The sequence below is a fragment of the Pezoporus occidentalis genome, unplaced genomic scaffold (assembly GCF_034315485.1).
Source record: "Pezoporus occidentalis ecotype Australia unplaced genomic scaffold, CSIRO_AGI_Poc_V1 ctg182, whole genome shotgun sequence".
NCBI classification, from domain to species: Eukaryota; Metazoa; Chordata; class Aves; order Psittaciformes; family Psittacidae; genus Pezoporus; species Pezoporus occidentalis.
Window position 1 is genome coordinate 2,799,386 of NW_026913662.1, and position 26,299 is coordinate 2,825,684.

At 39.8% G+C, this 26,299-nt stretch overlaps 1 protein-coding gene across 3 annotated transcripts in view; it reads right to left on the reverse strand.

Annotated features, from left to right (window-relative positions):
- FAR2 (fatty acyl-CoA reductase 2) overlaps positions 1-26,299 on the reverse strand; it is a 134,868-nt gene that overhangs the window by 60,391 nt on the left and 48,178 nt on the right. For all 3 annotated transcript variants that reach the window (XM_062615563.1, XM_062615562.1, XM_062615561.1), the window contains exon 2: positions 11,294-11,528. In XM_062615563.1, the coding sequence (XP_062471547.1) occupies positions 11,294-11,482 (189 nt within the window). In that variant the 5' untranslated portion in view covers positions 11,483-11,528. The remainder of the gene's footprint in view (positions 1-11,293; positions 11,529-26,299) is intronic.

Consider the following 26,299-nt stretch of genomic DNA (forward strand, 5'->3'; position numbering starts at 1 on the left):
AAAGGCCTTCCACAAGCCCCCAGAAAATTGCCAAGATTTTCACACTTGGATTCCTTGGCACAGTTCAGACATTTTGATTTGGGTATGCAGTGATGCGATTCAGAACTTCACATTTTTTTTTAAAGCATTCTCCCTAATGATCTTGGTAGTCCTAATGGGTTTGGTAAATTAAAAGCAATAGACTGGACTTGCTAGGGTAAACTGCAGTCAAAGGTGACCTTCAGCCGAATTTTAAGCTGGCTGGTCATTTTTAGGGTCAATTGTTTGGTACATAATGCAGCAGACAATATCTATATGAACAGCCTTATGAGCGCCTTCTGGCAACCATGGCGTTCTGGTATAGAGGGATGCCTTGCATTTGTTTTCACTCTTCCAGTCACAGCTCAATGCCAGGGGCTGGGAGAAGGATGAAGAGCCAGAGATTTTTCCTTGCGGGCAGGACACCTAGAAGATCAAGTGCTCTGGACCACAGAGCACTTACATATCAATATGTATCACTTGTGTCACAAGTGGGAGCTCTCTCTTAGAGGTCCCTAAGGCTCAAGTATTCCCCCACCATCTCCCTAGTATTTTAACAATTTTGTTTGTAGAAAGTATTATCCAGTGATCACATCTGAGGGCTGTGATCGGAAGTCAAAACATAAGATTAAAGATGTTGCACCACTACAGAATTTCTTCTTAAATTACAGTGATTTGTTCACAACAAACTTTATTTCTTTGCAAGGTCTTCTGACATAAAATTTGTTTTAGCATCTATCACTAAGTCATAGTTAGCTGACAGATAATAAAAAAGCACAGGTAAGAAGGACAGGGTTAACAGAAAAGCTTTCTGTAAGAAAAAAAATGGAAGCAGCAGCTGGGGAAAGAACATAATAAAATCAGGAAAGATGAAACATGAGTTACCTTCGTATTTTGTTGAATGACTGAATAGCAAACTCTGCTTTTTGGGTGCTGACTGATAACTCCATTATTGACCCATTTAATAAAAAGATAAGCCTCCATTCTTAACTATGATTTGAAGGCCAAGATGTTCCCAACAAAGGTTGCCTAAGGTTAGGTGTCCTTATTCAGCCCCAATTCAGAGCATAGAACCCAAGGCTGTGTGAGAGCTTTGGTATATGAGCAGCTCCACTGGCATCCTGAGTGGTTCTGAAGTGCAACAGCCCAAAAAAAGAATCATGCAAACCTGCACATGTCAGGAGCCAAGTCACAGGCTCCAGCAAAAAGACAAACATTGTTTAAAAACATGTTTGCTTAAGGCCTTCTTGGTGAACGGGTCACTTGGCAAAATTGTGAACACAAAGCATGCTGTGCAGCTGCCTAAAAGCTCAGCTCTCCTGCGTGCCTGAGCAAAACCAGCATACAGGAGAAACCCGAGGGTTACAAAGGATGCCAAACAGGACTTTTCTAATTATGCTGTTCCATGGCCTTCATGCCAGCAAAAGCTGCTGGGAAATAGCTCTAATTTCTGTTACTGATGTAAACTCTCAAGCCTTCAGAGTGGAGCCCTCCAATGCTCTTTGTACTTTTCCTGTCCTCTTTGAAAATGCCATGCTGAACTTTTTACCTTCCCTCTCCCCTGCGCTCCATTTCTTCCATAATTTCTTCTTCTAATGCATGCTGTCTCACTTCCTTGACTTTTAGCACTTAGGATATGCAGACAGCAGTGGTGGTGATGCTGAAAGCTTTCTGCTGTCAAGGGAGCTGATATCCAAAGAGGGAAGATCTGCATGGAGAGATCTCTGACTAGCACATAAGTGAATTTTGTGCATTAGAGAATCTAAATTTTCCCTTTACTCAGTTGCAAAAAATCTAATATTAGTATACTCTTTTCATTTCCAGCTTGGTCCACAAGCTCAACTTCAGATGCAATCACATGGGCAAAAGTGGAGAAGAGTCAGCAGTATCAAAACCACATTGCTTCTTGGTTTTGGTAGTTTCCAAACCCAGAAACTGTCTAGTTTGCTTATCCTCCAAGGCTTTTAGGTTGGAGTCAGAACATATTTGTTTCCCAGGTACTGAAGAGTGATTAATGGCATTTGCATTCCTGTATGAAGCACTTCTTACTACACTTAAATTGCTGTCATCTGAAGTTGAAATCTTGGCAGTGAAATCAAACTCACACACACTTTCTTTTCTATAAGAAACAAAATTATCCAAAGCCAAAAGAAAATCCAACACAATGACATATAATTGAAAGCACAACTGTAAATAAGTTATTTGAGCCCATCACCTCTTTGAAACACACAGTTCACAAGATCATAGAATCACAAAATAGTTTTGGTTGGAAGGAACCTTCAAAGGTCATCTAATCCAATCCCCCTGCAACGAGCAGGGACATTTTCAACTAGATCAGGTTGCTCAGAACCACATCCAGACAGGCCCTGAACATCTCCAGGGATGGAGCATCCACCACCTCTCTGGGCAACCTGTGCCAGTGTTTTACCTTCCTCACTTTAAAGAATTTCTTCCTCACATCCAGCCTGAATCTCCCCTCTTTTAGTTTAAAATTATCACCCCTTGTCCTTCTACAACAGACCCTACTAAAAAGTCTCTCCCCAATACTCAACCAAAGCTAAATCAAGATACCAAGGGAAATTCGACTGATTTCAGGAATGGGGCCTTGGCTGCAAACCAGAAAGCACACAGGCATAAATGCAAATTCAAGCACTGTTATGAAGATCTCTGAAAGTTGTGACTCAACTGTAGCCTTAGTTTGCTAACTCCCTGATGCGATTCCCTCCTTCTTCTGTAAGACACCCTTGCACATTAAAGAAAAAATATTGTGAAACAGATACAGGCCAAAAGTGTCCCAAAATATCACTGCTTATGGAGAATGGAACATGCATTTTGTTTTAGATACAGCAGCAAAAGCAGCCTGACTGCAGCTTCTAGGCTGTTACTGACAAGAGAAAAATCTTACTTTTGAGGCTTTTTAAAATTATATAATTCTAACCGTACTGCCTGTTCATTTGCTCCAAAGGCTAAACCTCTATTTTGTCAGTTACCAGCTGGCAGAATTCTCCACTGCAGACACCTTCATCAACATACGAATCCACCATTAAATGAAACAAAAACAGTTAGCTTGGAACAGAGTACCTTTATGCATATATGCGCATTCATGTGCATACGAATGTGCATATGTTAACTGGACTGAAGAGCAGAGTCTTGTGCTTACTACATGAGAAGCTTGCCCATAACGTTCCTTGGATAAACAGAGGTCCCTGACCATCAGAGTTCTCAAAGAACTGCATAAAATTATCCATTATATCTTTATAAATCTAACAGAATACTTGAATATTTAAACTTGTGCGTTAAGTCTCTTGTTAGACATCAAATGTGAAACTGAGAAACTGTGCCTTCTTTTCAGCTTTTCTGTTTTAACTATTGCATTAGCAACATGTGCATTAGTGTACAGCTGGCTGGAGGGATGTTTTTGGAATATTTATATGTAAGGCTCTGTATTCTCCCCTGGAAGTGTTGCTGTTTAAATCACAATCTACTTAACATGTTTAAATCATGATCTACTTAACATCATTAAGTGCTTTTAAGTAAAAACCCCAGCCAATTAAAAAAACCTTTTGAAATCTGCTGATTTATTGTGGTTCCAGTCTAGGCTGAGGAAAAGTCATATGAAACCAAAAAGTAAAGACAAAAATGAAGGCCAGCCTTGACATACCATTCTGTAGGAGCTGGGTATTTATGCAGTGACATGAAAGACAGAAACCAGTAACTACCTTGCTCTCGCAGCCAAGGGACTGGCACATAGAGGGCTGAGCTCCAGAAAGAGATTGTGCCAGACCCTTTGCACAAGACGTATTTTCTGTGCATGCACCTAGCAAAGATCACAGGCATCCTGTGATAAGAGGCTGGTAAGAGAGATGGAGCTCCCACATAGCAGGTCTACAAAGCAGCACCTTGCTGAGATGGCAGCTGCTGCCAGGCAGGTGGCCTCTGGTCAGACACTGATGGTGGGCCACCATGTTTCATGCTGGGTTTGTCTTGCAAGTGCCTGAGTACCTGGATAGCTATCAGCATTACTGTCATTCTGGTGGCCTCAGTGGATGTGCCACATCAACACCTCAACACCTGTAACAGCTGTTTTGAGTGAAAGATGAGGAAACTGATGAATCATGTTTTGAAACCAAAATGTTTTAACTCACAAGTGAAAGACAAACACTCTTGAAAAGAACCATGAAGCATTTTTGCTTTCAAGAAGTTACTCATTTGAGAGTAATTCACCTTTGCTTCTACAGTTTCATTTACAACTGTGTCCTTGCTTTTCATTTCGTATTTTTTGTCAACTAAACAATCCTAATTTCATGGTGATTTACTGTGTACCCATTGCAAGTAACGTATAACTGGAGTAAACTGAAAACTGCAGCCCATTTAAAAATAAAAAAGAAATCAAAGTTGACTTTAGTATGGCAAGTATCACCAGGAGCTGAAGTACCAAGGAGAGTTTGCAAAGCTGGAGTACTAAGCTGTGAACTCTCCTTAGCAGTGACAAAACTTGAGGTTTGCATTCTGTATCACCTAGCAGAGCTTGGGACCAGCAGACAAAACAGCAGACCCCAAGGCTCATCTATATTTCAGCAAGACCACTTGTTGTAATAAAAGACAATGCATCACACAATTAGGTCCATAATTCTTCCTAGAGCTTCCAGGTACATTGAGTTCTGCTTTTAAGGGATGACATCAATAGGAACCATTTTGATGACACAGGAGAACTGCATCTGTAAGTGAACAGAGGCTGATGCTTCAGGGAGACATTCAAGCAGGAGTACAAAGAGAAGCCATGTAATAAGGGACCCAACTTCTTCAAGTGGGAAGTGCTTTTCTGAAGAGTTTAGAGCACAAGTCTTACAAGGAACAGCTGGGGGAACTGAGGTCATGCAGTCTGGAAAAGAGAAGGCTCAGGAGGGACCTTATCGCTCTCTATAATTACCTGAAAGGAAGTTCCAGCCCTCATTTTTTTAATGAAGCTGGAGAGAAAATGTGGGCAACAGGATGGTAATGCATCCACCATTATGTCATAAACTTATCCCCTTACTCTGCTGCTCTTGACCCACTTCTCCCTCTCTCTGCCATCCTTGAACTTATCTCTCCTTTGGGATATCCTGATGTTCATTATAACTTCTCATAGCCAAAACGTAAATCCTTTCTTTAGCAATATCACCAATGCATTATTTAACTGCTTCTTCTCTCTGTCCCTGGTTGTCTAATTTGCATCACAATCCTATCGTCCACATTTTCTCTCCAGATTAAAAAAATGAGGTTTCATCTTTTGAGAATAGTGTATAGATACCTCCCCACATTTTTTTTCATGCCTGATTTTGTATCTACATAGAACCTTACAGAACAAGTTTGTCATCCTAAAAATAGGATTATGGACAATATGCAAGCATTTTTAAACTGACTGTTGATCTGAGGTGCTCCACATTTAACATTTCTAAATTAAAGTATCCCAAAGGGAATCAATCTGCAAAAGGGCACTAAGATGAATCAGACTCAACAGACACATTGGAAATGTTAGGCACATAATATGTTTTATACAGGAAAGTATAGTTACTATTCTTTCTAATACTGTCATTAATCACATATAAGTGTAACATACATACAGCAAAGCAGATTTAGGGTTGTTCTAAATCCGTAACACTGAATGCATTCCTGATCTATTTATGCAGTACATGGAGAAATTATGAATTACTATGCAGCATCCATGTATCCTAAGTAGCGATGGAAACTACATTATGGCTATGAAACAGTGCAATGAGCCTATTTTCCCTGGGAATTGCCCCAGTCACACAAAGACATTGCTTCTTCCTCAGCAGATCGTGGCCTGAATTTATCTGACTGATGCAATGGAGGACATGATTTCAACCACATTTCTTTCTCCCTTCCTCTTATCATGTTTTTTTCTTTGACAGCTGAATATGCATTAAAAGATAAACAAGCAAAAAGTACCCCAAACCCATTCCATTTCTACCTAGCTGCACTTCCAGCACTTCTGCAGAATGCAGTCTGTGCTGACAGCTCTGCAAGTGCAAAGGAGAAAGGAGGCACAGGAAACCAAGTTCTGCTGGTGCTAATTAACAGCACTTCTCAGCTTCTCCATTAGCCTCCTGGTAGGCATGGCTTTGCATGCAGAACAGATGAAAGAGTATGTAGGGCTGCCAGATCTCCAACTCAGCTGAAAGCTGACGGGTAAGAGTCTACTGCCTGAGTCATGACACACGTCGGATATCCATCAAATAAGGGGGAGCTGTCACCATAAGAGGCTGCAGCTTTGGTGCAGCACCCAGAAAAGGCAATACCATTGCCTTTGCTTGTTCCAGATGCCCATGCTCCAGCAGAGCCTAAAGCTACAGAGCAGTAGCATAAATGCAGTCATTCAACAGCAGAAAGTGACACCAAGGACATTTGACTGAGTCTTGAGCTCAGGAGTAATGGTCATTTCATTTTTGTCCAGTGTGAAAGGTTACCTTACTAGAAGCACCAGCTGTCTTGTTGGCCCTTCCTTGTGCTGTAGAAAGTAGGCTATTTGCTAGCACGTAAAGTAAAACCTTACCAGCCTTCTTCAAACAGAAGCACAAATTGGAGAAGAGAAAAAAAACAAAATGGAACAAGGCAACAGATGGTGTTAACTCAGGAAAGAGGAACAGAATGGTTACAGACCCTTGCCTGCTTTCATGTAAGTTATGTTACTGCCCTTAAGACTTAGTTCCTCTCTACCACATACTTGACAAATCATGGGGTCAAGTAATAAACAAGTTTCTGTTAAAATGACAGATTTGTTCCTTTGGTCCACAAATATTGGATTTGTTTATGATAATCTACTCACAAAAGTGAGGCAAATCTAAATAAGTAATAAACCAGAAAACATCTTCAGCTGTTTCACTCCAATTAGCAGTTTCCAGACCTCTTACTGAGCAAGTTGGATCCAGTTCCATCAAATGAAAAAGCTTATTACTCTGATCCAGATACTGATCCATGCACCACTGCAGCAATTGCAGCAGATTTAGGGGTTGCTGTTCCAGAGGGAGTGACGCTGTACCGCACTGGTTTGGTGGGGAGAAACCTTACTGCTTATGGTGACGAAGAAGACACATGAGCAAGGGTGTGGAGAAAGGGATAGTCAAGGGAGGTGTTTCGAAAAAGCAAAATCGGGCTTGCCTGCATATTTGCTGATAAGCATAGCACAATTGACAAGGATATACTAAAAAGGCAAAGGTATCTGATTTAACACTGGGCTTATGCTGTTCTCAGTGGTCAGTCCCATCATAATGTGTAGTTCCAGAAAAATCTTTGCATGGAAGAGAAGGTCTATCTGTACCCATCCACTGGAACTGTCAGAGTTAACCATAAGGGTTAATTGTGGTTGGAAGATACGAAAAAGCAGTAGCATTTTACAGCATTTCTAGTCTCACCAAGCAGTACCTGCTCCCCATTTTCAGCACTCCCATAGCCTCCCCATTTTCTCTCTGAACGATCAGAGATTAACAAGTGTCTTTTCCACTCCCCACTTTGACTGATCTAACTAGGAACACTGAACAAACAGATCTGAGAAAGAGTGTGGCAGCAGCAAGCAACCTTGGTTCACTGCATGCAGGGCATGGAAAATGCTCTGCTCTCCCAGGGACAATATGAAAGCTACAACCAGTGACTCAGCATTAGCCCAGCAACACCTCTCCAGGGAATCCGAGACAACCCCTCCAAGCATTCCTGCCTATTTTCTGCGCACAAAGGGATCACACAACAAAAAATACTCCTTGTAACAATTCCCTCTCTCTAACAAATATACTGCTCCCATCAACTAATGACTGAACAGTGCTGTCAAGCTTTGCCCTGTGATGCACATCTATGGACACATCCAGGGTGAAGCCAATACTGAAAATTGTGTTTTTTTGTCTACCAGCTGTGCTCTGTGCCATGCAGACACAGCATTCATTAAGCACTGGGTAATAGCTTGACTCCCTTAGGGACTTGCTGCTGGAAAATAGAACACCTCCTTTCATAAGTAGGCAAGGTCACGATGCACCACACATTCCTCAGTGCACATGTTCATTTTGGAGTCGATGGTGAGATAATTGAGTATCTGTTCATTATACATTTCATATTAACACAATAAGGTATCTTCATGTAAGACTAATTTTATAAGAGGAAAACCAGCATTATATTACATTTCAATGCCATCTGTTCAACTACTCCAAAAGCAGTGGAAGAATTCTGATTTATGTCCAAATTATTTTTTGTATTTTACTCTTCATGTTGGATGCAGAATTTGAAAAATTCCATGTACTAAACATCTGAAAAGCACAACTTAAGGTATTTTTCCCTTTACAGCACATCGCCCTTTTGTAACTTACAGGTGCTTTTTTATTTAACAGGAGTCATCTTCCAGCACATTCACATGTACACGCTGTGAACAAGGCTGCTCATAAATGCAATACCTCAATGTTTAAAGCCCTGTAGATATAAACCCCCATATACAGAGATGTATGAAGAGAGATCAAAAATGATAGGCAATTTCTTTCAACATGTTAAGTACTACCAAAAATCAGGAGTCCTGAGAACAGCTTACCTAAAGAACCTAAGCATTATGCAGTGCAACTTAGTCTGGTCAATCTACTGCTTTCATTTTTTTTTAATCCCAAATACTATTTTTATCTGTTTGTTTAGGAATTTGGAAGCTGGCAACCTGTTTTTCTCTACTGCTCTGGTTCTTGGAATACTCTTTTTCTGGGTGTGAAAATGAGAAATTCCAGAGTATAATACTGGGTCAAAGCATAATGGAAAAGAAGAAAGAGTTACTTTCAAGATGCATGTGTAATCAGTCAGTAGAGATTACATATGGTAGAATACAAAAGTAAAAATTCAGTATGCTCTCCTAAAACCGGATACAAATACTGTATTGCATTAAATCCAACAGCTCATGGGGGAAAAGAATAATTATGCAGGAGAGGTGAGAAATTATATAGGTACACATGAAGAAATGAAGGGATTTTATTCTGAGTATTCCTGTGCTTACTCAAATATATATATTTTTAATCAGAGATCAGGAATATCAGAAGCAAATATTTCCTTAAGACTTGGAATAACCTTTTGCTGCATCTTATTTGTTATATAGCTCAGGGATTTCTCAAACTGAAGCACGCAAACCCAACTGTAAATCAAAGCGTAGTCTCGGGATTGTGAATGACTGATTGTGTGGTTTAAAGACATACAGCGAACTTAATTGGAAACAATCCGCAAAAACGTTAAGAGTAATGTTCCTTTCCATCTTCACCTGCCATGAAATTACAGCTACTGGAATTAACAGTTTCACATCTAGCAAAAATACAAAGGCTGTCAACATTTTCACATGGAAATAACCCTTGAAGAGTTGGGGTTTTGCCTTATGGAAGTATTTTCTGCTTCATTTTAAAAAGATCAGTCAAAAAAACACCTTCTTCCTTGAGGTGACCGGAATGAGTTGTGAGCATTTTCTCTTTTCAAGGCTGCAGCAACCTAACTTAAAAGAGACTGGCCACTTTCTTATGTTCACCCAAAACACGTTGAAGCAGGCTGTCAAAGGTTCAAGGAGAGGTTTCAAGTCGTATTTGCTGTTGGCATGTTTAAAACTGCTGACACATGCTAGGGAAAAAAGGGTGCGCCAGTAGAGCTGCAACAACAAAACAGCTACTAGGGAACCTCACCTAGAGCTAACAGTAGCACTAAGCTGGGCTGGCCAATTTAAGAGATAAGCCAGCAATATGCAAACAAACCTTATTGAAGTCCTAAAATGTAGTTAGGTTTGTCATTTTCTTAGTGGTTAAAAAAGGGGGGGGAGGGGGGGGGGGGCAAAAAAACATGCAAACACATCACATTTGGGATTTTGTTCTTTGATGATGAAAACCATTACCCGGAGTCTTCAGTGATGAAAGCTGCAAAAACAGCTGAAAAATGTTCACTGAAAGGAAAAGTAATGAAAAACAGTGCATTTGACAGACTTGCAAAAAGCAACCAATGTGATGGTTTCCTTTTATATCACTAACAAATTTTCCTGAACATGAAAATAACCTGCTCTTCTGTTGAAAACACCCAGAAAAAAAAAACAAACCAAAAACAAAATCAAACTGTTGCTGGACATACTTCAGATTTTTTAGTTTGATGCCTCAGAACATTAGGAGGAAAAATGCATGCCTTCTCCCAGACCTACTTGTCTCTAAGTTATCTATAAACCTATTTTACTCCAGTAGAAGTAAGAGAAGTACCTTCCCAGTCAAGGCTTGTTCAAAGTTTTAGATCAATACTCTAAAAATATATTGACATTTCTCAGATTAATTCCAAGTAATTCCTTGCCTACTAGGGCCAGATCTGTCCTGTCCCCTCATTTCACATCAGCTATATACAATTTCACACTAGCAGTAAGCATTAGCTTGAACTCTGGAACTTGTCATAACTTGAGGTGTCTAAGCAAGTGCATGACCTCACCAGTGTCCTAAGCTCCTGAGGGCCTTGAGATCCTCAGGCCAAGTTCACTCTAGATAACTTGTCTGGCAGTTTCTCCTTACAAATCTTTACATTAAATACAACAAAGGGTTTTGACACCAGAGATATGGATTTCCTCACCAGGGCGGCAACCTAAAAGCTCAATAGAAACAAGGCACATGGGTGGAGGTAGTACAGGTCTGTTCTTCGACTCACAGGTCTGTCTTAGCCTTTGTGTTCTGCTGTGAGAAGCTTTGGAAAACACCCTTTTCAAATGCAGCAGTATCTTACCGCTTCTTAAGTAAGGTTAAACTGGAGCTGACACCGACATCAGAAGATGGCAGATGCCCTACTATACTGCAGCAGTGCACAGCCTAATATACACTGCCACTAGGCGTTGTCTTATGAAACTAATTTAATGCCCCAGTAAGGGCAAGGAGTAGGGTATGATGGGCTCAGCTTTATTTTTGGACACTAATGTTCCAAAATTAACTTTTGAATGGGGGGGAAGGAAAAGAGTCCATGAAAGCAAAATGCTGCTGTTGTGGCAAAAAGGAATTTCCTAAGTGAATGTGCTTTTGAAAAAAATAATTCTCAACAAACAGCAATGCAAAAAAGAAGACAAACTTACATCACTGCAGCATAAAATGCTGCATCACCTACCAAAAGCAGATGGATCCAGGTTCATTCATGTACTTTTGTTTTACACACAACAAAAATATACAACGGCTACAGCAGAACTGATTATAAAAGAAGTCCTTTGCTTCAGCCAGCTCGATGGATTTCATCTTAGACTCCAGAATACGTAATAGAAACTTACCTTGCATTTCAACATGTTGGCCACTCTCTCTTGCATTGATTGTCCAGCCTTTGGTCTGACAAGTATATAAACCGCTTTCACGTCAGGGCTGGAGCGCAGAAGCTTTTCCATCAGTACTTTGCCCATGAAACCTGTAGCTCCTGTGATAAGAACATTCTTTCCATTGTAATAAGCTGAGACTGAAGACATGGTGCTGATTTGTTCTGTCCTTCCTTTAACTTCCTGCACAAGGTACCTGGAAAGGTGCAGAAATAAAGCTTTAAGGGCGTCTGAGTTAAGACATGTATCAGTCATTAGGGAGCTATGTCGGAGCTAACCTTTCCTCGTCAGCTGTGGCAGCTCACATTAGTTCAGTCAGTTGCAATTTTAAAGATGATTTTTTAAGAAAAACCTACAAAAATTAAACAAGTTAATCTGAGCAGCTTAAAAAAAAAAATCAGGCTCAGCTTTATCCTCCATATTATACTATAGCTGCAGCCAGCAGTCACAATTTGGAACACAGCTTGTGCCTGTCAAAGGCTGCTAGCAGTAGATGCTCACTGCAGTGCTGAACAGCATTTCTCCTACACTGTGAACTGGCACTCATAAAGATATGCAGCTCTCCATACAACATAAAGAACAGATCTCACAAACACTGCAGGTGCAAATGCTCTGTTTTTCCCTTTAATTCCACTGTGCCAAGCTGCTGCATTTCTGGTCAGCCACCACTCAGCAATGTGCTCACTCTTTTCCTGCTGTTTTAGCTTGGAATAAAACCATGAAGAAAGCTCTTCTTCACAGAGGATATAGTGCAATGACATTGCTCTGCAAGACTGCCATGCCATGCTCCTGTGTGTAGGTCATTACCCATTATTGGCTGTTAAGGCAAAAATTCATTCCTCTTAACTCTAAGGAGTATAGATGTCATATGCATTCTCTGGAGAGCTTAGGCTGTCTGAACAGCCCTTTGGAGATCCACTGACTATATAAGGGGGCTGACTAGACAAGGCTCCCACATGAAGCGTCCCAGTTACGTATTTTAATTAGATACAATGGTTTTCAGCCTACATGTCCCCAGCCATCCCAATCCAAACTCTTAAGCTGATTAAATGACAAGCAAGGCTGGGTTGAATCCAGCCTCAGAATAGGCCCTCTCCCTATTAGACTAACCGAAAGAAAAAAAACTCCTCCTATCTTTGTAGTGCTGCAGATCACAGCATTCACCAACCACTTACACTGCAAGGAAAAGGCTTGTGAAAAACATAAGTAACTGTTTTGAAAAGAAGCCTGTTCAATTTGAAACAAAACCAAAGAACAGTGCAATGCTGTTGATCAAGTATTCAAGAATCAGAACAATGATCTTCAGGTACCCCAGAAAAAACTCTTCCTCATGCAGAAGCTTCAGATGCAGTCAGCTATTTCAAGGTTCTCAACATGACATCAGCCAACTGTATGCTAATAAAATGCAAATACATCAAAACAGAAATACAGCATTTGATGCATTTTTGCAGTCTTCCAAGATTCCCTGTTCTCACCAACCCTTTTGCATTTCTGAAATCTACCATTCAGAAACAGTGAAGTGGCCTAACTTAGAGCAAAATTTGCAAGCCTTTGCACACAATCATCTTATGTAATGAGTCCTTGACTTGGACCAACACGAATTAACAACACCGAATAGTCTGAAGTACCATGGGAACTTTGGCTACGTGTCATGGTAGGTTAAATTCCCTTCACTGCATGGGACCACAGGTGAAACATAGCTTGTCCTACATCCTATGCCTTCCTTAGAATGGACTGAGGAATCTTACCCACAAAAAATGGACCACCATCTATGTGAATCAACAGTAGCACTGCAAATCAACTCTTAAAATGTGTACCATGATCCTTGCACTACTCAGAAATATACTTAGCTGGACTGGGAGCCCCAGTCACAGCAGTGAAAAGTGATCCACAGTGTGTAAATGTGCTGTCATTATCTGGGTCTACAGCTGGATGCATCTACCCAGACCTGACTTTGCATTCCTATCTATCTGCCAGTTTTCACAATCACTGTAGTGCTGCATGGAAACATTAAATGTGTATTTCTAATGGGCACAGACACATAAACCAGAGACTCACACCCAGCAAAATATTCCCAGTGCTGTGTGGGGCTGCCTTACATAGCATCAAATGAATGAAAATAACCACGTTTTCTGATCCATAATGAATCATCAGGTGTGCCATCCAATTGAGAAAGTGGGTCAAGCAGAGTAACTTCTGAGGGACACTATTTTACAAACTAATAGCTATAAGTATTCTGGCTCAGTATTAGGGTATTAGCCTACTTTAGATATGGCCTAGATCACCATTTAAATGAACGTAGCCTACTAAAAACCTGTTCTTATTAAAGAGATGGCCACTTGGGAAGTTAAACAAACAGGTTAAACTGTTGGATAATTAACTTAGATAATTAACTTATTTATAACAAAATGTCATATCTCATTCAGGTTTGGAGAAACTGAGTGATAACAGAAGACAGGAATTTGCAGAAAGCAGAGGTTTGTGAAAGAATGTAGAAGTACAAAAGCAGATATTAATTTAGCCAGATGAAGTCAGATGTGACAAAAGACTTAATAAATATGGTACAGCACATTCCCTGCAAAGAAGAAAAATTAATGGAGAAGTCCTTAGTCATTAAAGGTCATACAAAGTCTACTGAACAGAAGGAAAGAAAAAGATGAAATACAAGACTACTTCTAGTCACTGTACGCTTGCTTTGGACTCATTCACAGGTTATATCCACCTAACCTCTCCTAATATTCTGCTAGAAAAAAAAAGGTATGTTTTTAAAGTACTTTGCACCACAAACTTGTGAGATTACAACAGTGCTTAACAGGAATTACTCTCCTTCCCACACTGCAGTAGTGGAGAACATTTCCAACCTGTATCACTAAACATTAGTGCTTTGCACTAGAGCTGTAGACTACTGCAAAAATAACTGTTAAGATTTCCAAATGTGGACATCAATTTATTATGTTGTTTCATTTTTTCTGTTTCCCTCTTTTTTACTTTTTTTTTTTTTGAAATTTTGTTTCTCTGTTTGAGTTATCTGAATGGGACTTCATTTGGTTTGGCCAGATGTTCAATGCCAACTAGAATAGTAACAAAAAAACCAACCCAATTGTATCTCCTAAACCATTCTGGTATGATGAAAATGGAAACACCAAACACAGGCACAAAAACCTGAACTTCTAAGGCAATCTGCTATTTTTCTTGATTACTGGCTTAACTCTGTAGGTTAAGAAGAAAAGGTAAGAAAAATCACATCCTTTCGATTTTCTACAATGAAGCAATCCAAGTCAGGCGGCATTTAGTTCACAGAGCCAGCATAAGAGCTGGATCCAGTACCTCAGGCCTCATCCACAATAAAAAACATGAGGATGGAAATGGTGTTTGTGTCTCCTATGCAGTACATTTTCCCTTTCCTTACTTAACTTTAGAAGAATATACAATAATCTTGTATCCATCTGATGCTATGCTAATCATCAGCAAAGAAAATCTGTGTATTTATTTAATGCGCACAAATTGTTGTTCTGAGACCATGACACAAAAGCTACAACGCTGCAATCTGCTATGTTCAGTCAGATGCCTGTATCTCCACTGTTCAAGCAAATTTCAAGAGGCTTTTATGAGGTTTCAAACTCAGAAGCAAATTCCAGTTTTTATTCAGGAATATGAAGATATTTTCCTTTCTACTTAGCCTTGACCTGACTTCTTTATTTTTCAGAACCATTTTGGGGTTTTATATTTTTAAGAGTGTTATTTTATAACAGAATTTATTCTTCTGTGTTTTAATTGATTTTGCTTGGCTGTTGTAAATGAAGTACTGAAAAAGTTATAAACATTTCAAGGAACCAGAGGATTTCTAGGGTCAAAGGGTGTGATGCAAGTAATGCCTGTTGACTTGACCTCTTAGATGTCTACTTCAAAACACAGAGAACAAGATGCATACCTTTCTGACTTTTTACACTAAGTCAAATGAAAAAAAAAATTTTTTCCTGCAGAAGGTTATATTTTGCTTTTCCTTTTAAGGAATAAACAGTCAACACAGTGCATGAGCTATTTCCCAGTGAATTAAGCTGCAACAGATTCAGTGCCTGGAAAGAGAAAAATCTTCAAAGTCTGAACCACGGTCAGCAGTTGCAGGTAGTTGACCCTTGCTGAGGCAAGGAAGGAAAAAGACTATTTCAATCCCTGAGGTTCCTGTCTTTTCCAAGAGACTGGAGGTGAGAAAGCCCCTGAATTGTGGAGAGAAGCCCACAAAATGGCTTCTTGAAGCCTAATTCAAGTGAATAATTACAGGCAATTCTGGTGGTTTAGGCACTCATCAGAGCAGGAAGGTAATCACTGATGCCACCTGAATTACCGAGTGCAGCATCTTTGCAGCAATATCCCCTCTCTGGTGCTGACTCATCTCTAACCAGAGCATGAAAAAAACATTTTGGACAGTCAGCCAGGAATCACACTGAGCATCTCTGCAGACACAAGTACACAAGCTGTTTTAAGGGTAAAGCTCTGCTACTGATGCCTGTCACAGTCTCCTCTGGATCAGACATAAAGGACAATCTACAGTGCTGCATTACAAATGAAGCCATGATTTTGCACAGGGGCATGTGCCAAAGGACAAGCAAAGGGAAAGGTGGGAATCCTACCTAATACTTCCCTCTTGAAAAACAAACCTCTCATATCCTCACTAGAAAAGGAGAGCTTTCCTCCACAAGAGCAGATACAACTGAGCTAATATTTAACAAAAACAACACACTGTCCTCACTTTCACATACTTCAATGATAACAAATCTGCATTCTGATTACAATGGTGTAATGCCGAGAGTTAGACTGCTACCAAAGCCACAGAAACGGGAAGAGAAACATGTATCTGAACCTCTCTGACTACCACTACTGCCGCTGCCCAGAGCAGGTCCATGGTGGCAGGGTGCTAAGAAGAGAAAGCAAAACAGAGCGCAGGCAATGAAGGATGGGGGAACTGGAACAGGTTAATATTTTACTATGGTTTCAACCACTACTAAGATTTCCATGCTCTACTCAACTAGGACAGTGGCCATTTCAGAAGCTTATCTGTTGAGATATTTGCCTTTTCAACAACATTTTATATATATATATATATATACACATACTTAGTTATGTGCAGGAACAAAAGACAGTTTACCTGGATATATACATATCTGGATTCACGAATGGCCTCTCTGGCATCTCTTTCTATTTAGCATGGTTTTAATGAGTTTTCTCATTGTCTCATGCATTTTCACAACCTTATGATGGGATGTCATTTCTGTAAATAAGAGGGCCAGAGTGTCTTTTAGATGGCATATTAAGTGTAAGTAACCAGCTTCCACTAAAATTGCAATTAATGACGAATAACATCTTTTCAAACAAAGCGACAGACAGCAAGAATACATTAAGACAAAATATTTTTTTGTCCATTTTCTGAATAGAAACTTTTAATCTTGGTTACAAAAGTCCAGTCACACATAAGACAGTTTCCTGTAATCAGTATTCTGAAGGAGTCATAATTAACCTGTGACATGCATAGAAAGAAAAATTCCTCTGCCGCTTTATAGAACATGTACAGCTGAGGTCAGAAGCAGCAATATAAAGTGGTCACAGACTATTTCAATCTCATCAGTTTGCTTCCTCAGTCTATTAATTACTTTATGAGTTTAAAATGGGCTGAGCACTGGAGATGCCTACAATATATCTTCATATAATTATCTCCTTTTTTATTTTTTGTACCAGGATGCGTGACAGAGACTACACAAACTATGCATGTGATTACAATGCATAAAAGCAATTCTTCCTAATAGGTATCGTTTGCCTGAAAGCATTCGTGTATAACTTCTTGTTACTTAATCATCAGCAAGTAATTAATCCCACGACTATGACTGTAGAAGGAACAACCTGATCTTTTCACTTTGGTGGTTATTAGAGGTAGATACTCGAAAAACAAGCAGCTTTCCTCCAATGCTAATGCACATACAACCGTTGTATAGTTTGAAGCGCATCAGTATAATCCAAGGAGAGCATGCAGAAGAATGAAGAGGCAGGAATAGTGTTAAAATTTCAACACCTGCATACCATCTCCTATCGATGATGGTGTTCAAAAAATTCATTCTGAAAAATTAATTCTGGGACAAAGCAACTTTCAAACCTTCTGATTCCTATATTAACAGAATGCTCCATCCAATGCAGAAAGAATCAAAATTAAAAAGACAAAGAAATATGAAATAAGCATCTACACGTTTCATTTACATGCTGGCACTAGAAACATGGGCATTCATGAATCCACAGTGATCCTCTCAGGTGTACACAGGCGCATTAGCTCTACATGCTCTGCCATTTGAGATGCTTTATATGAATGTCAAAGTTTTGTTAAGCTCCAGGCTCTGTTTCAGAGATTTCACAGATTATTTTTAGCCCCAGGACATCTGGAAGTAATAAGAGCATGCTGTGTGTGGCCTTAGAGCCACAGAGCAGCATCCCACACCATGCACGCTACCAATAGCTGAAGCAGTGACTTGCTTTTCATTGTACTAACATAACTCCTGGCTTCTCAGTAACACTGGAAGGAAGTGGGTATCACTCAGCTCCATTGATTTGATTTCCCAGGCCAAACTCACAATCAGGGTAGTTCCAGTACAATGACTTAAGTTTCAGATGGGATTAACATGAATTAGCTTACATTTAAGCCTTTATATTTAAAATATTTTATGAATTTTCAGTAATTAACAACAGCCACTCAGGAAGGAAAAGGGCTGTAGTTCCACACTGCACAACGTTTTTAACAATAGTGCTGCTAACATGAGCAAATAAATAGCACCAACTGAAGTTACACAGTTTATTTTTATAGATTTTCAGGCACATAAAGGTTTGTGCAGTATATGATACTTGGGAAGAGGTTGAGATATTTTACTGATGGCAGAAAATGAAGCAAAGAGGATGTTAAAATGGCTGACCTAGGGGCAATTTAAAAGATCCTTATGGTTTGCTAAACTTCCATAGTTATTTAATAGCACTAACGACCCAACAACAACAACAAACTGGCAATGATAAACACTGTCCCACTCAGTGACAGAATTAAAAGGAAGATCATAATCCATCCTTTGTACAAGCACTATAGATGCTAATACAGCACAAAGAAATAAAATCCTGTGATTCAAAGATGGGCTCATTTACAGCCAGACTGAGCTCCCGATGATAATCCTCTTCATAGAGAGAGATTTTGCTCCAAACAATTTACACCAAATATAAATATTTCTGCTAGAAGCCAGAAGGTTAAATCACTTTTCTGCAGCTAATCTATTTCCAATAACTTTATTTGCCAACAGTACTGACTCAATTCTGTAACAGCATACCCAAGTAGCAACAAGCAAGGAGAAACTCTCATTGCTCCCGGAAACCCTTCATGACTTGAAAAATGACACCAGTTTTGCAATCTATTTCAATTTATAACAGTTAAATCTAAAGAGACAGCGCAGTTGACAGCATAATTAAGAGCTACAGACAATGAGAAGCATGTACAGATCCTGCAAACTGCTGAATGTTACATGATGCGGGCAGAAGCTTTCAATCCTTTGGAAACCTCTGGGAGTCATGGCTTCTGGGATAGAGATCTGCCCACAAAACACAACCCAGATGTAGGGCAGAAGCTAGAATTTTAAGATTTGGTCATCGCTTAAGCATTAACTGCACAGCTCCACAAACTGATTGACTCTCCTAATTAGTCTAAAGAGTTTGACCACCGTTAAGAATCAGTGAAGAACAAACGAAGCACACGGGCACTGGTACAACACAACCCAGGAAGAGCTCTTGTATTTTTATTGAAACTTGTCATTCTGTCCCAGTCTATGTTCTCTCTAAAAAATGATGAAAATAAGCTGTAAGTGTTTTACAGCTAAGATGGGGCAACTGTGCTAAGGACATACCTCTGTGTGTGATATAGGATTTTAAAGAATAGATATTTCTCTTCATCTCAGATATGGGTGTATTCTACTTTACCCCTATTTAATTAGTCACTGGTAAGAACAGTAGCTCCCAGAGACATCAAAGAAGCAGCTTCTGCAAGCTCCTTTCTGTATCACATAGGTCAGCATCTGTACCCACTCTCCCTCTTTTTTAGCAGCGCTCACTTAAGAGTTAGTTGTTGCAAAGACGTTGAGCAGGTTGCAGGATCAAAGCTTAGGAGCTGGCATAGAAGAGTTTTCGCTTTGCCTCAGCATAATTAAATGCGGACATCCTACATCAGAGCATTTCTGCAGGCAATCCTTCCCTTTCTTTTTCCAAGAGTTCACTTTTCAGGGCCATTATCACCTTGCTTTTTTCCCTTTAGCCGTGACTGGGATCTCTATCACCAGCAGCTCTCTCCCAAACTCCTAAATCAGAACACTTGCCATTGCACACCAATAACACTGTATTTTAGCACGCAAAAGGGAGGTCTCTCAGTGATTAAGTCAAAGGTCTACGAAATCCCCCTGTGATAACGGGTTGCTCTGGCACATTTATTTTCTTTTCGAGATCACAGTTGATAACTTTGTTATTAGCATCCAGCATGTTTTAGCACAGAATTCGAAGATTATCTGTCCTTTTCCACACTGACACTATCATTTACAGCATTTGTGTGAAGAGATGGATTTGGAGACATCAAGTTGGGTGGGAATGTTGACCTGCTGGAGGATAGGAAGGCTCTGCAGAGGGATCTGGACAGGCTGGATTGATGGGCTGTGACCAGTGGTATGAGGTTCAACAAAGCCATGTGCCGCGTCCTGCACTTTGCCTTACTGTCACAACAGTCCTATGCAATACTGCAGGCTTGGGAAGAGTGGCTGGAATATATTGAACACAACCTACCAGGATGTGGTCAACGTGATGACCCCTTAACGACGTTTTTAAAAAATGAACACTTATCTAAACCACTACATTCCTACTGTTACAACTTCTTTTACAGATATGTCCAGGGAAAGCTGTAAATAGAAAATATGAGAAGCTTTGTACTCCTGTGGAGATTATCAGAATACATACATATCTGTTGTTTATACTAAGCTTCAAATCAAATGCAAAATAGTTAATAATTGACTGAATAACAGTAGGAGAGAAAGAAAGAAGGAGGAGAGAAAGAAAGAAGGAGAGAGCTGTAGGATTCAAACATACACGTTTACCCTCTCCAGTTTCTGACAACCTCAGAATCCCCCATTCAATCTGTCTAGACTTCCCAGGCATACAGGCTTTTACTGAAGAAGCAATGTGTATGCATGTACTTATGTACTATATGCAGACATGCATAGAAAACCATTTTTAGGTTGCAGACACAACAATCTGTTAACCGCTTTTTTCCTCAGTCAACAATTTTTGCGCCATCAAGACCACAGCTATCTTTTACACAGTAGTGGCTACAGAATACCTCTTACTGTAAATTTTTATGAGCTGCAACAGCAAATATCCCTGTTCCTCCATCCTTCCATAAGGTCTAAATTTGCTAATACCTTTCCTATAAGACAGAGGAAATTACTTATCAGCTGAGAAGCTCTTGACATGTTGTCAGTGAAACCTCTTGATGAGCTCAGATAACACAGTAGCATAGTGTATGCTGCTTAACAGAAAAATGTGGTGACTATACCAAGTCTAGCAGTCCTGTGACAGCAAGCTAAAATGAAATTTCACACTTCAGATCTCAGATCTAACAGAGTGGAAAAAACTACCTGCTGTGTTTGGGCTCAGATTTAAGGTTATTTCATTAACTGTAATTATTTTTCTTTCCAATAGAAAGCCAAGCTCAGCAATCTGAGTATTATCCTATTCAAGTTTCATTAGGAAGTGCATCCTAGAACACTGCTCTTGCCTTGGTTGGGGTTGAAAGACAAAAATGCTTGGAATATTTCCAAGAGAAGTCTTCTTAAAAGGATGACCAGATGGATATAAGAGTCTATACTATCAATATCATAGGAAAACATATATAAACACACAAACATGTTTTCAAAAGCAAACATAGTCATTCTATTGATCTTGATACCATCAAGTCTACTTTTTATATTGAAATCTCAAAACATTTTCAGTGGAAATACCACAGTTTTGACTTCTAAACCTCCTCATCTCATCAAAGCTCAAACACTCTAAATACAAACAAAAGGTTGTTTGGTTGGTTTTTTTTATTATTATTTCTCCTACATTTCTCTATCGTTTACACTTAAGAGCATGAAACACCTGGCAATCCATCAGACACAGCAGCAGTCTCATTTGCTCTGTCCAGCCACTGAACTAGGACAGAAGTTATCCAGGCTTTTGCTATGCAAAATTCTCCTGTCAAGCAAAGTTCTCAGCAGACAGAGCAGGATAAAGCTTTTCAGGAACAGGGAAAAAAAATGCAGTCAAAGCATATTTTGTTCCAGGAAGTCCACAGGGAATTTTATGCTGCTTAGTGCATGCTGCTAGCTGCAGCAAGCCAGAAAATCAGCATCAGTGACCAGCTCTCCAATAATTCCCTGTATCCCCTGTTTTGTTAAGGACACTTGTGGCACTACCCAAATCAGAACTGTGATACACTGACATATTTGCTGCTAGAGTCCCTCACTAAAATAACGATCTCACACAGGCAGCATCAGGGTGTATGTGCTAAGGTAGCTACAGCGGTGTCAGTTTGGCAGGTTGCAGCCCTGACCTGGCTCTTGCTGTGCAAATGTGATCAACTGACAAACATTCTTCATTTGGAAATGCACAGAAACCACAACAAGGAGAACCTAGCGGGCCACTTCCTCTGAGGACCCATGCACAGTGGTAGGAGGGGGATATGGAGATACTGGTATGGAACTTGACTGCTTCTAAAGAGGATGAGGAAATGCAGTGGCAAAAAGATTTAGACAATATATACTGTAGAAAAAATATAAAGCATACTGGTTCTTGAGACAGAAGTCAGTGAAACAGCAGTCACTTTGGAGAGATTCAGTGGTGGTTCTGCCTCCCATTTACATCTCACCATTCCTCACTTTTCCTCTGCTTTGACTGTCTCTGTGGGATGCACTCCAAACCTCTCTAATCCTTCATCTGCTGTTTCTAGCAAGACAAGAGAAGCATAGAGTTACAATGCACAGCTGACTCCTGCTGATACTCCCAGGGCTGTAGCATAGCTTGGGGTCAGGAGACAAAAGCTTCAGAGGTTAACACGTGCTAGTAGTGAAACTACTAATTTTGCCTCTGCCCCTTCTGACAGCAAATGTCACCCTAAGAGTTTGGAAATTGTTTGGTTTTCCTTAGAATCAACAAACACAGCATGTTGGCATGTTGCTCCAAGGTACCTGCCAGGGTTTTCAACAGAGTAAACCAGTGTTTGATCAAAATGGAAAACTGAAGGAAATCTATTGAACACGGGTAGGCTGAGGGTGAATGTACCCTGAATGCCAACTGCTACCAACAGAAAGATGAGACTGCAAATTGTACTTTCTTTTTTAAAACAAAAAAGAAAAAGCAAGAGAGCAGCAAAAAGGAAGAGTTTGTAGGACTCTGTGATTAGTATCTGAATCAGTCTGTTTATGGAAGACTTCCCATTCATCTTCTACCAGTAAGCCTACATCTCACAATGAACTGAATCTGCAAATTCCAAAGACCTCCTCACTGTGCTATGCCCAGAATTAGCCACAGCAGTTTAAAATTTACAATAGTTCTTAATCTTCTGCAATTTTCCTGATCTAGTCATTTAGCCTTTACCAATAGTGTTATGTTTAAATGTCATGGGATGGAAAAATGAGTTAGTTATGCTTCTATGCTTTTTTTAATAGTAATTGCAATTCTTCATTTTGAGGGTGGTGAGGCACTGGCACAGACTGCCCAGAAAAGCTGTGGCTGCCCCATCCCTGGCATTGTTCAAGGCCAGGTTGGATGGGGCTTGGAGCAACGTGGTCTAGTGTGAGGTGTCCCTGCCCATGGGAGAAGGTTGGAACTGCATGATCTTTAAGGTCCTTTCCAAACCAAACCATTCTGTGATTCTATGATCTCTGAAAGCACTGAGCCAAATTACTCCTGGGTGATATCCTAGCAATCTTCAACACTGATGATGTGGAAACTGAACTCTTCCAAAAACCAGTTTTCTTAAGACTGAGACCTATAGCTGAAAGACATGAAAAACAACTTACAAGGGTGTCCTCGTGTGCCTTGGAAAATTTATACTTCTCATAGAATTTGCCAACAAGCATGCTGTGGCTAGCTGGCAACAGTCTGCCAACACGGGTGCTCATCAAAGCTGGCAGAGAAGCTTTTGTCAGGAGGAGATAGTTCAGTAGGAAATGGACTGACAGCCTCTCGTTCCTGGACATCTAATAGCCAGTGACATAATATTTTGAGATATAAAGGTGCAGTTCATAAGAAAGGATCAACAAAACACAGAAATCATGGTGTTATTTGCTCTTATAGATATAGTAAACCGTATTTTTTTAGCCCTCATCAGCTCTTCCCTTACTTGAAACACAGCTACGAGCAAGCAGAACTCATTCTACTAACAGCAAGAACATTTTCACAAAATCTTTCATAATTCAACTGATCGCACTCATGATACTAAATATTATCTTTACTTAATTTCTGAGAGTTTAGTTGCTCTCAGAAGGTAGTTTTGCTACCTCCTGATAGTCATCGGATGGCTTTAAATATACGCAGCTCCTCTAATGAATACATCTCTCCTTCTACCAGATAAACAGATTGAAAATACAGAAATGAAACTAAAAAGCAAATGTGAAGCGAGTCTGAGTATGCTGGTTTATAATACAGAGATAGACACAACATTCTGAAACATATATGCTCTAGCAGACTACAGATTTGCTGCATCACAAGCCCTGTGGGACTGGGACTATGTAAGTGCAAAAAAAGCAGCAGTCAGAACAGGTTTCTGATCACAGCTGAGCCACACAGAAGTTACTGGAGTGGGAACATTTTGCCTGGATTTGTATATGTAAATCAATAATACAAGCAAACACAGTCACAGCAAACACAACATATCGGTGTTTATTCCTCCCTTGCGCTGTTAAAAACTCCTTATCAGTGTATTTGCTCATACCCTGTTTTATACACATTAACTAATGATCTCTGAAATTCCCCAGAGAAAAAAAGTAGATGTGTATTTTGTTATTCCCATGATTAAAAGCAAGGCAATTCACAGAGGAGGTTAATGAATTAGTTAATGATGCAGTGCCAAGCAGCCACTTTTTTGCTCTTTTTGTGTGTTTTGTTTAGTTCTTTGAAATTGTTTTAGTCATAGTAGAAGTAACTTCCATTTCACAAGCCAAAGACCGTAACAGCAAGAAAGACCATATATGCTGTAAGATACACTGCTTTTACCAAAATAGTTGTTGCAGTATTGCAGTTTCACTGGTATCATGTGAATACGTAAATTTTAAAAGTCTTCAAAATTATTTTGTTGGTGGTTTTTTGTTTGGTTGGTTTTGGTGGGTTTTGGTTTGTTGTTTATTTATTTTTGTCATGCAGTTATTCCTCTTACTCAGTGCAGACCAAACTGCATTCAGGAGAGAAATGATAATTATATGTGGAAGAAGCCAAACTAGAAGATAAAAATAATACCCTTCCAAATCAGATTTTCTCACAAACTGCAAGGAAAATACACTCCTTAAATCTCCTCCCTTGGTTTCTGTAGAAGATAGGGAGCACAGTGTGCAGATTTCTTTCCCCAAAGTCCTCCAAGAAACACAAACATTTACTCTTCAGATAAAGGAAAAAGAGCAGGAAGAGGAAACAAAAGAGAATTCCCTGGAGTTACCAAAAGCTGCATTAAGGAACTTCGCTCAGCATATCAGCAGCTCTGAATAATGAGGCAGCGGAGAACTCTGCAGCACTGGCAGCTTTTGAAACACTTCTCCAGAAAGAAGAGACAATAAAATGTCAATAGAAAATGCCTCCTGGCTGGCACATACTGGCACAGAGAACATTTTTCCTCCTTTTCCACATACAGACTAGTTTTTTTCTTACCCCCTTCTCCAATATTTAGAAGACAAGTAGATGGAAGATGACAAGGCATATTCATAAAAGTTCCAAAAAATACACTGAATAATTCCATTGAATAAAAAAGTGCAGCATCAGAAAAGGCTGGTCAGGCTGTACTAAATATCATCTATGACATTCTCTGCGCACTGAAATGCAATGGGGTGGAAAGAAGTAAGTTAATGATAATTTGGTTCTAAACACCCAAGAAAAGTTTGAGTTAAGCACTTGAATAATCCTGTTGTAATGAGTGCCAGGTACAAATTAGTACCCATGTTTTCCTAATCAGAAATTACCTTCTCATCCTTAAGAACTGCATTCAAAATTTACATGCTCCTATAGTGAATGCAGTTTTTCTTCTCTTTCTTTCCCCACCCCCCAATGGCTAACAGTTAACATATAAAGTTATCTTGTACAGAAAAATACCCACAAATTTTGTAATGCTGGCTCTACATCCCCCCCCCCACCTTTTCATCCTAGCATGATCTGTAAGATCAAGAAATCAAGATCAAAAAATATAAGATCAAGAAATGGTCTGTAAGATCAAGAATTCCTATTTCCAGGGAATTCCACAGTCCTCTTGAAGTCAACCCATGGTTTAAAATTTGGAGTAATTTCAAATTAGCTTAGTTAAAAACCCAGGAATGTATCCTGAAAATGAAATACCTGCACTGACTTCACACGGCTCATGAAGTACAGCCCTGCAGACCAGCACCCAGCAAGCCTCCTGCCACTACCATGATCTGATCTTCTCTCAAGCAGGAAGATTTCAAGCCAGACAGCTTACAGGGTACTGCCTCTGGGTTTAATGATATGGATCTGCCTTCCAAATGCACAAGACCACACAAAGTTGGTGCACCACCTTCACGTGGCATGAAGGCAGGTATGCTCCCAGATAACGCACTCTCAGTTTTCTCTCTGATAGGAGGCTTCTTTTAGTATCATGTACTGATGTTTCAGAAAGTTAATAACAAAACACAGACAAGATGCAATATCTCAAAA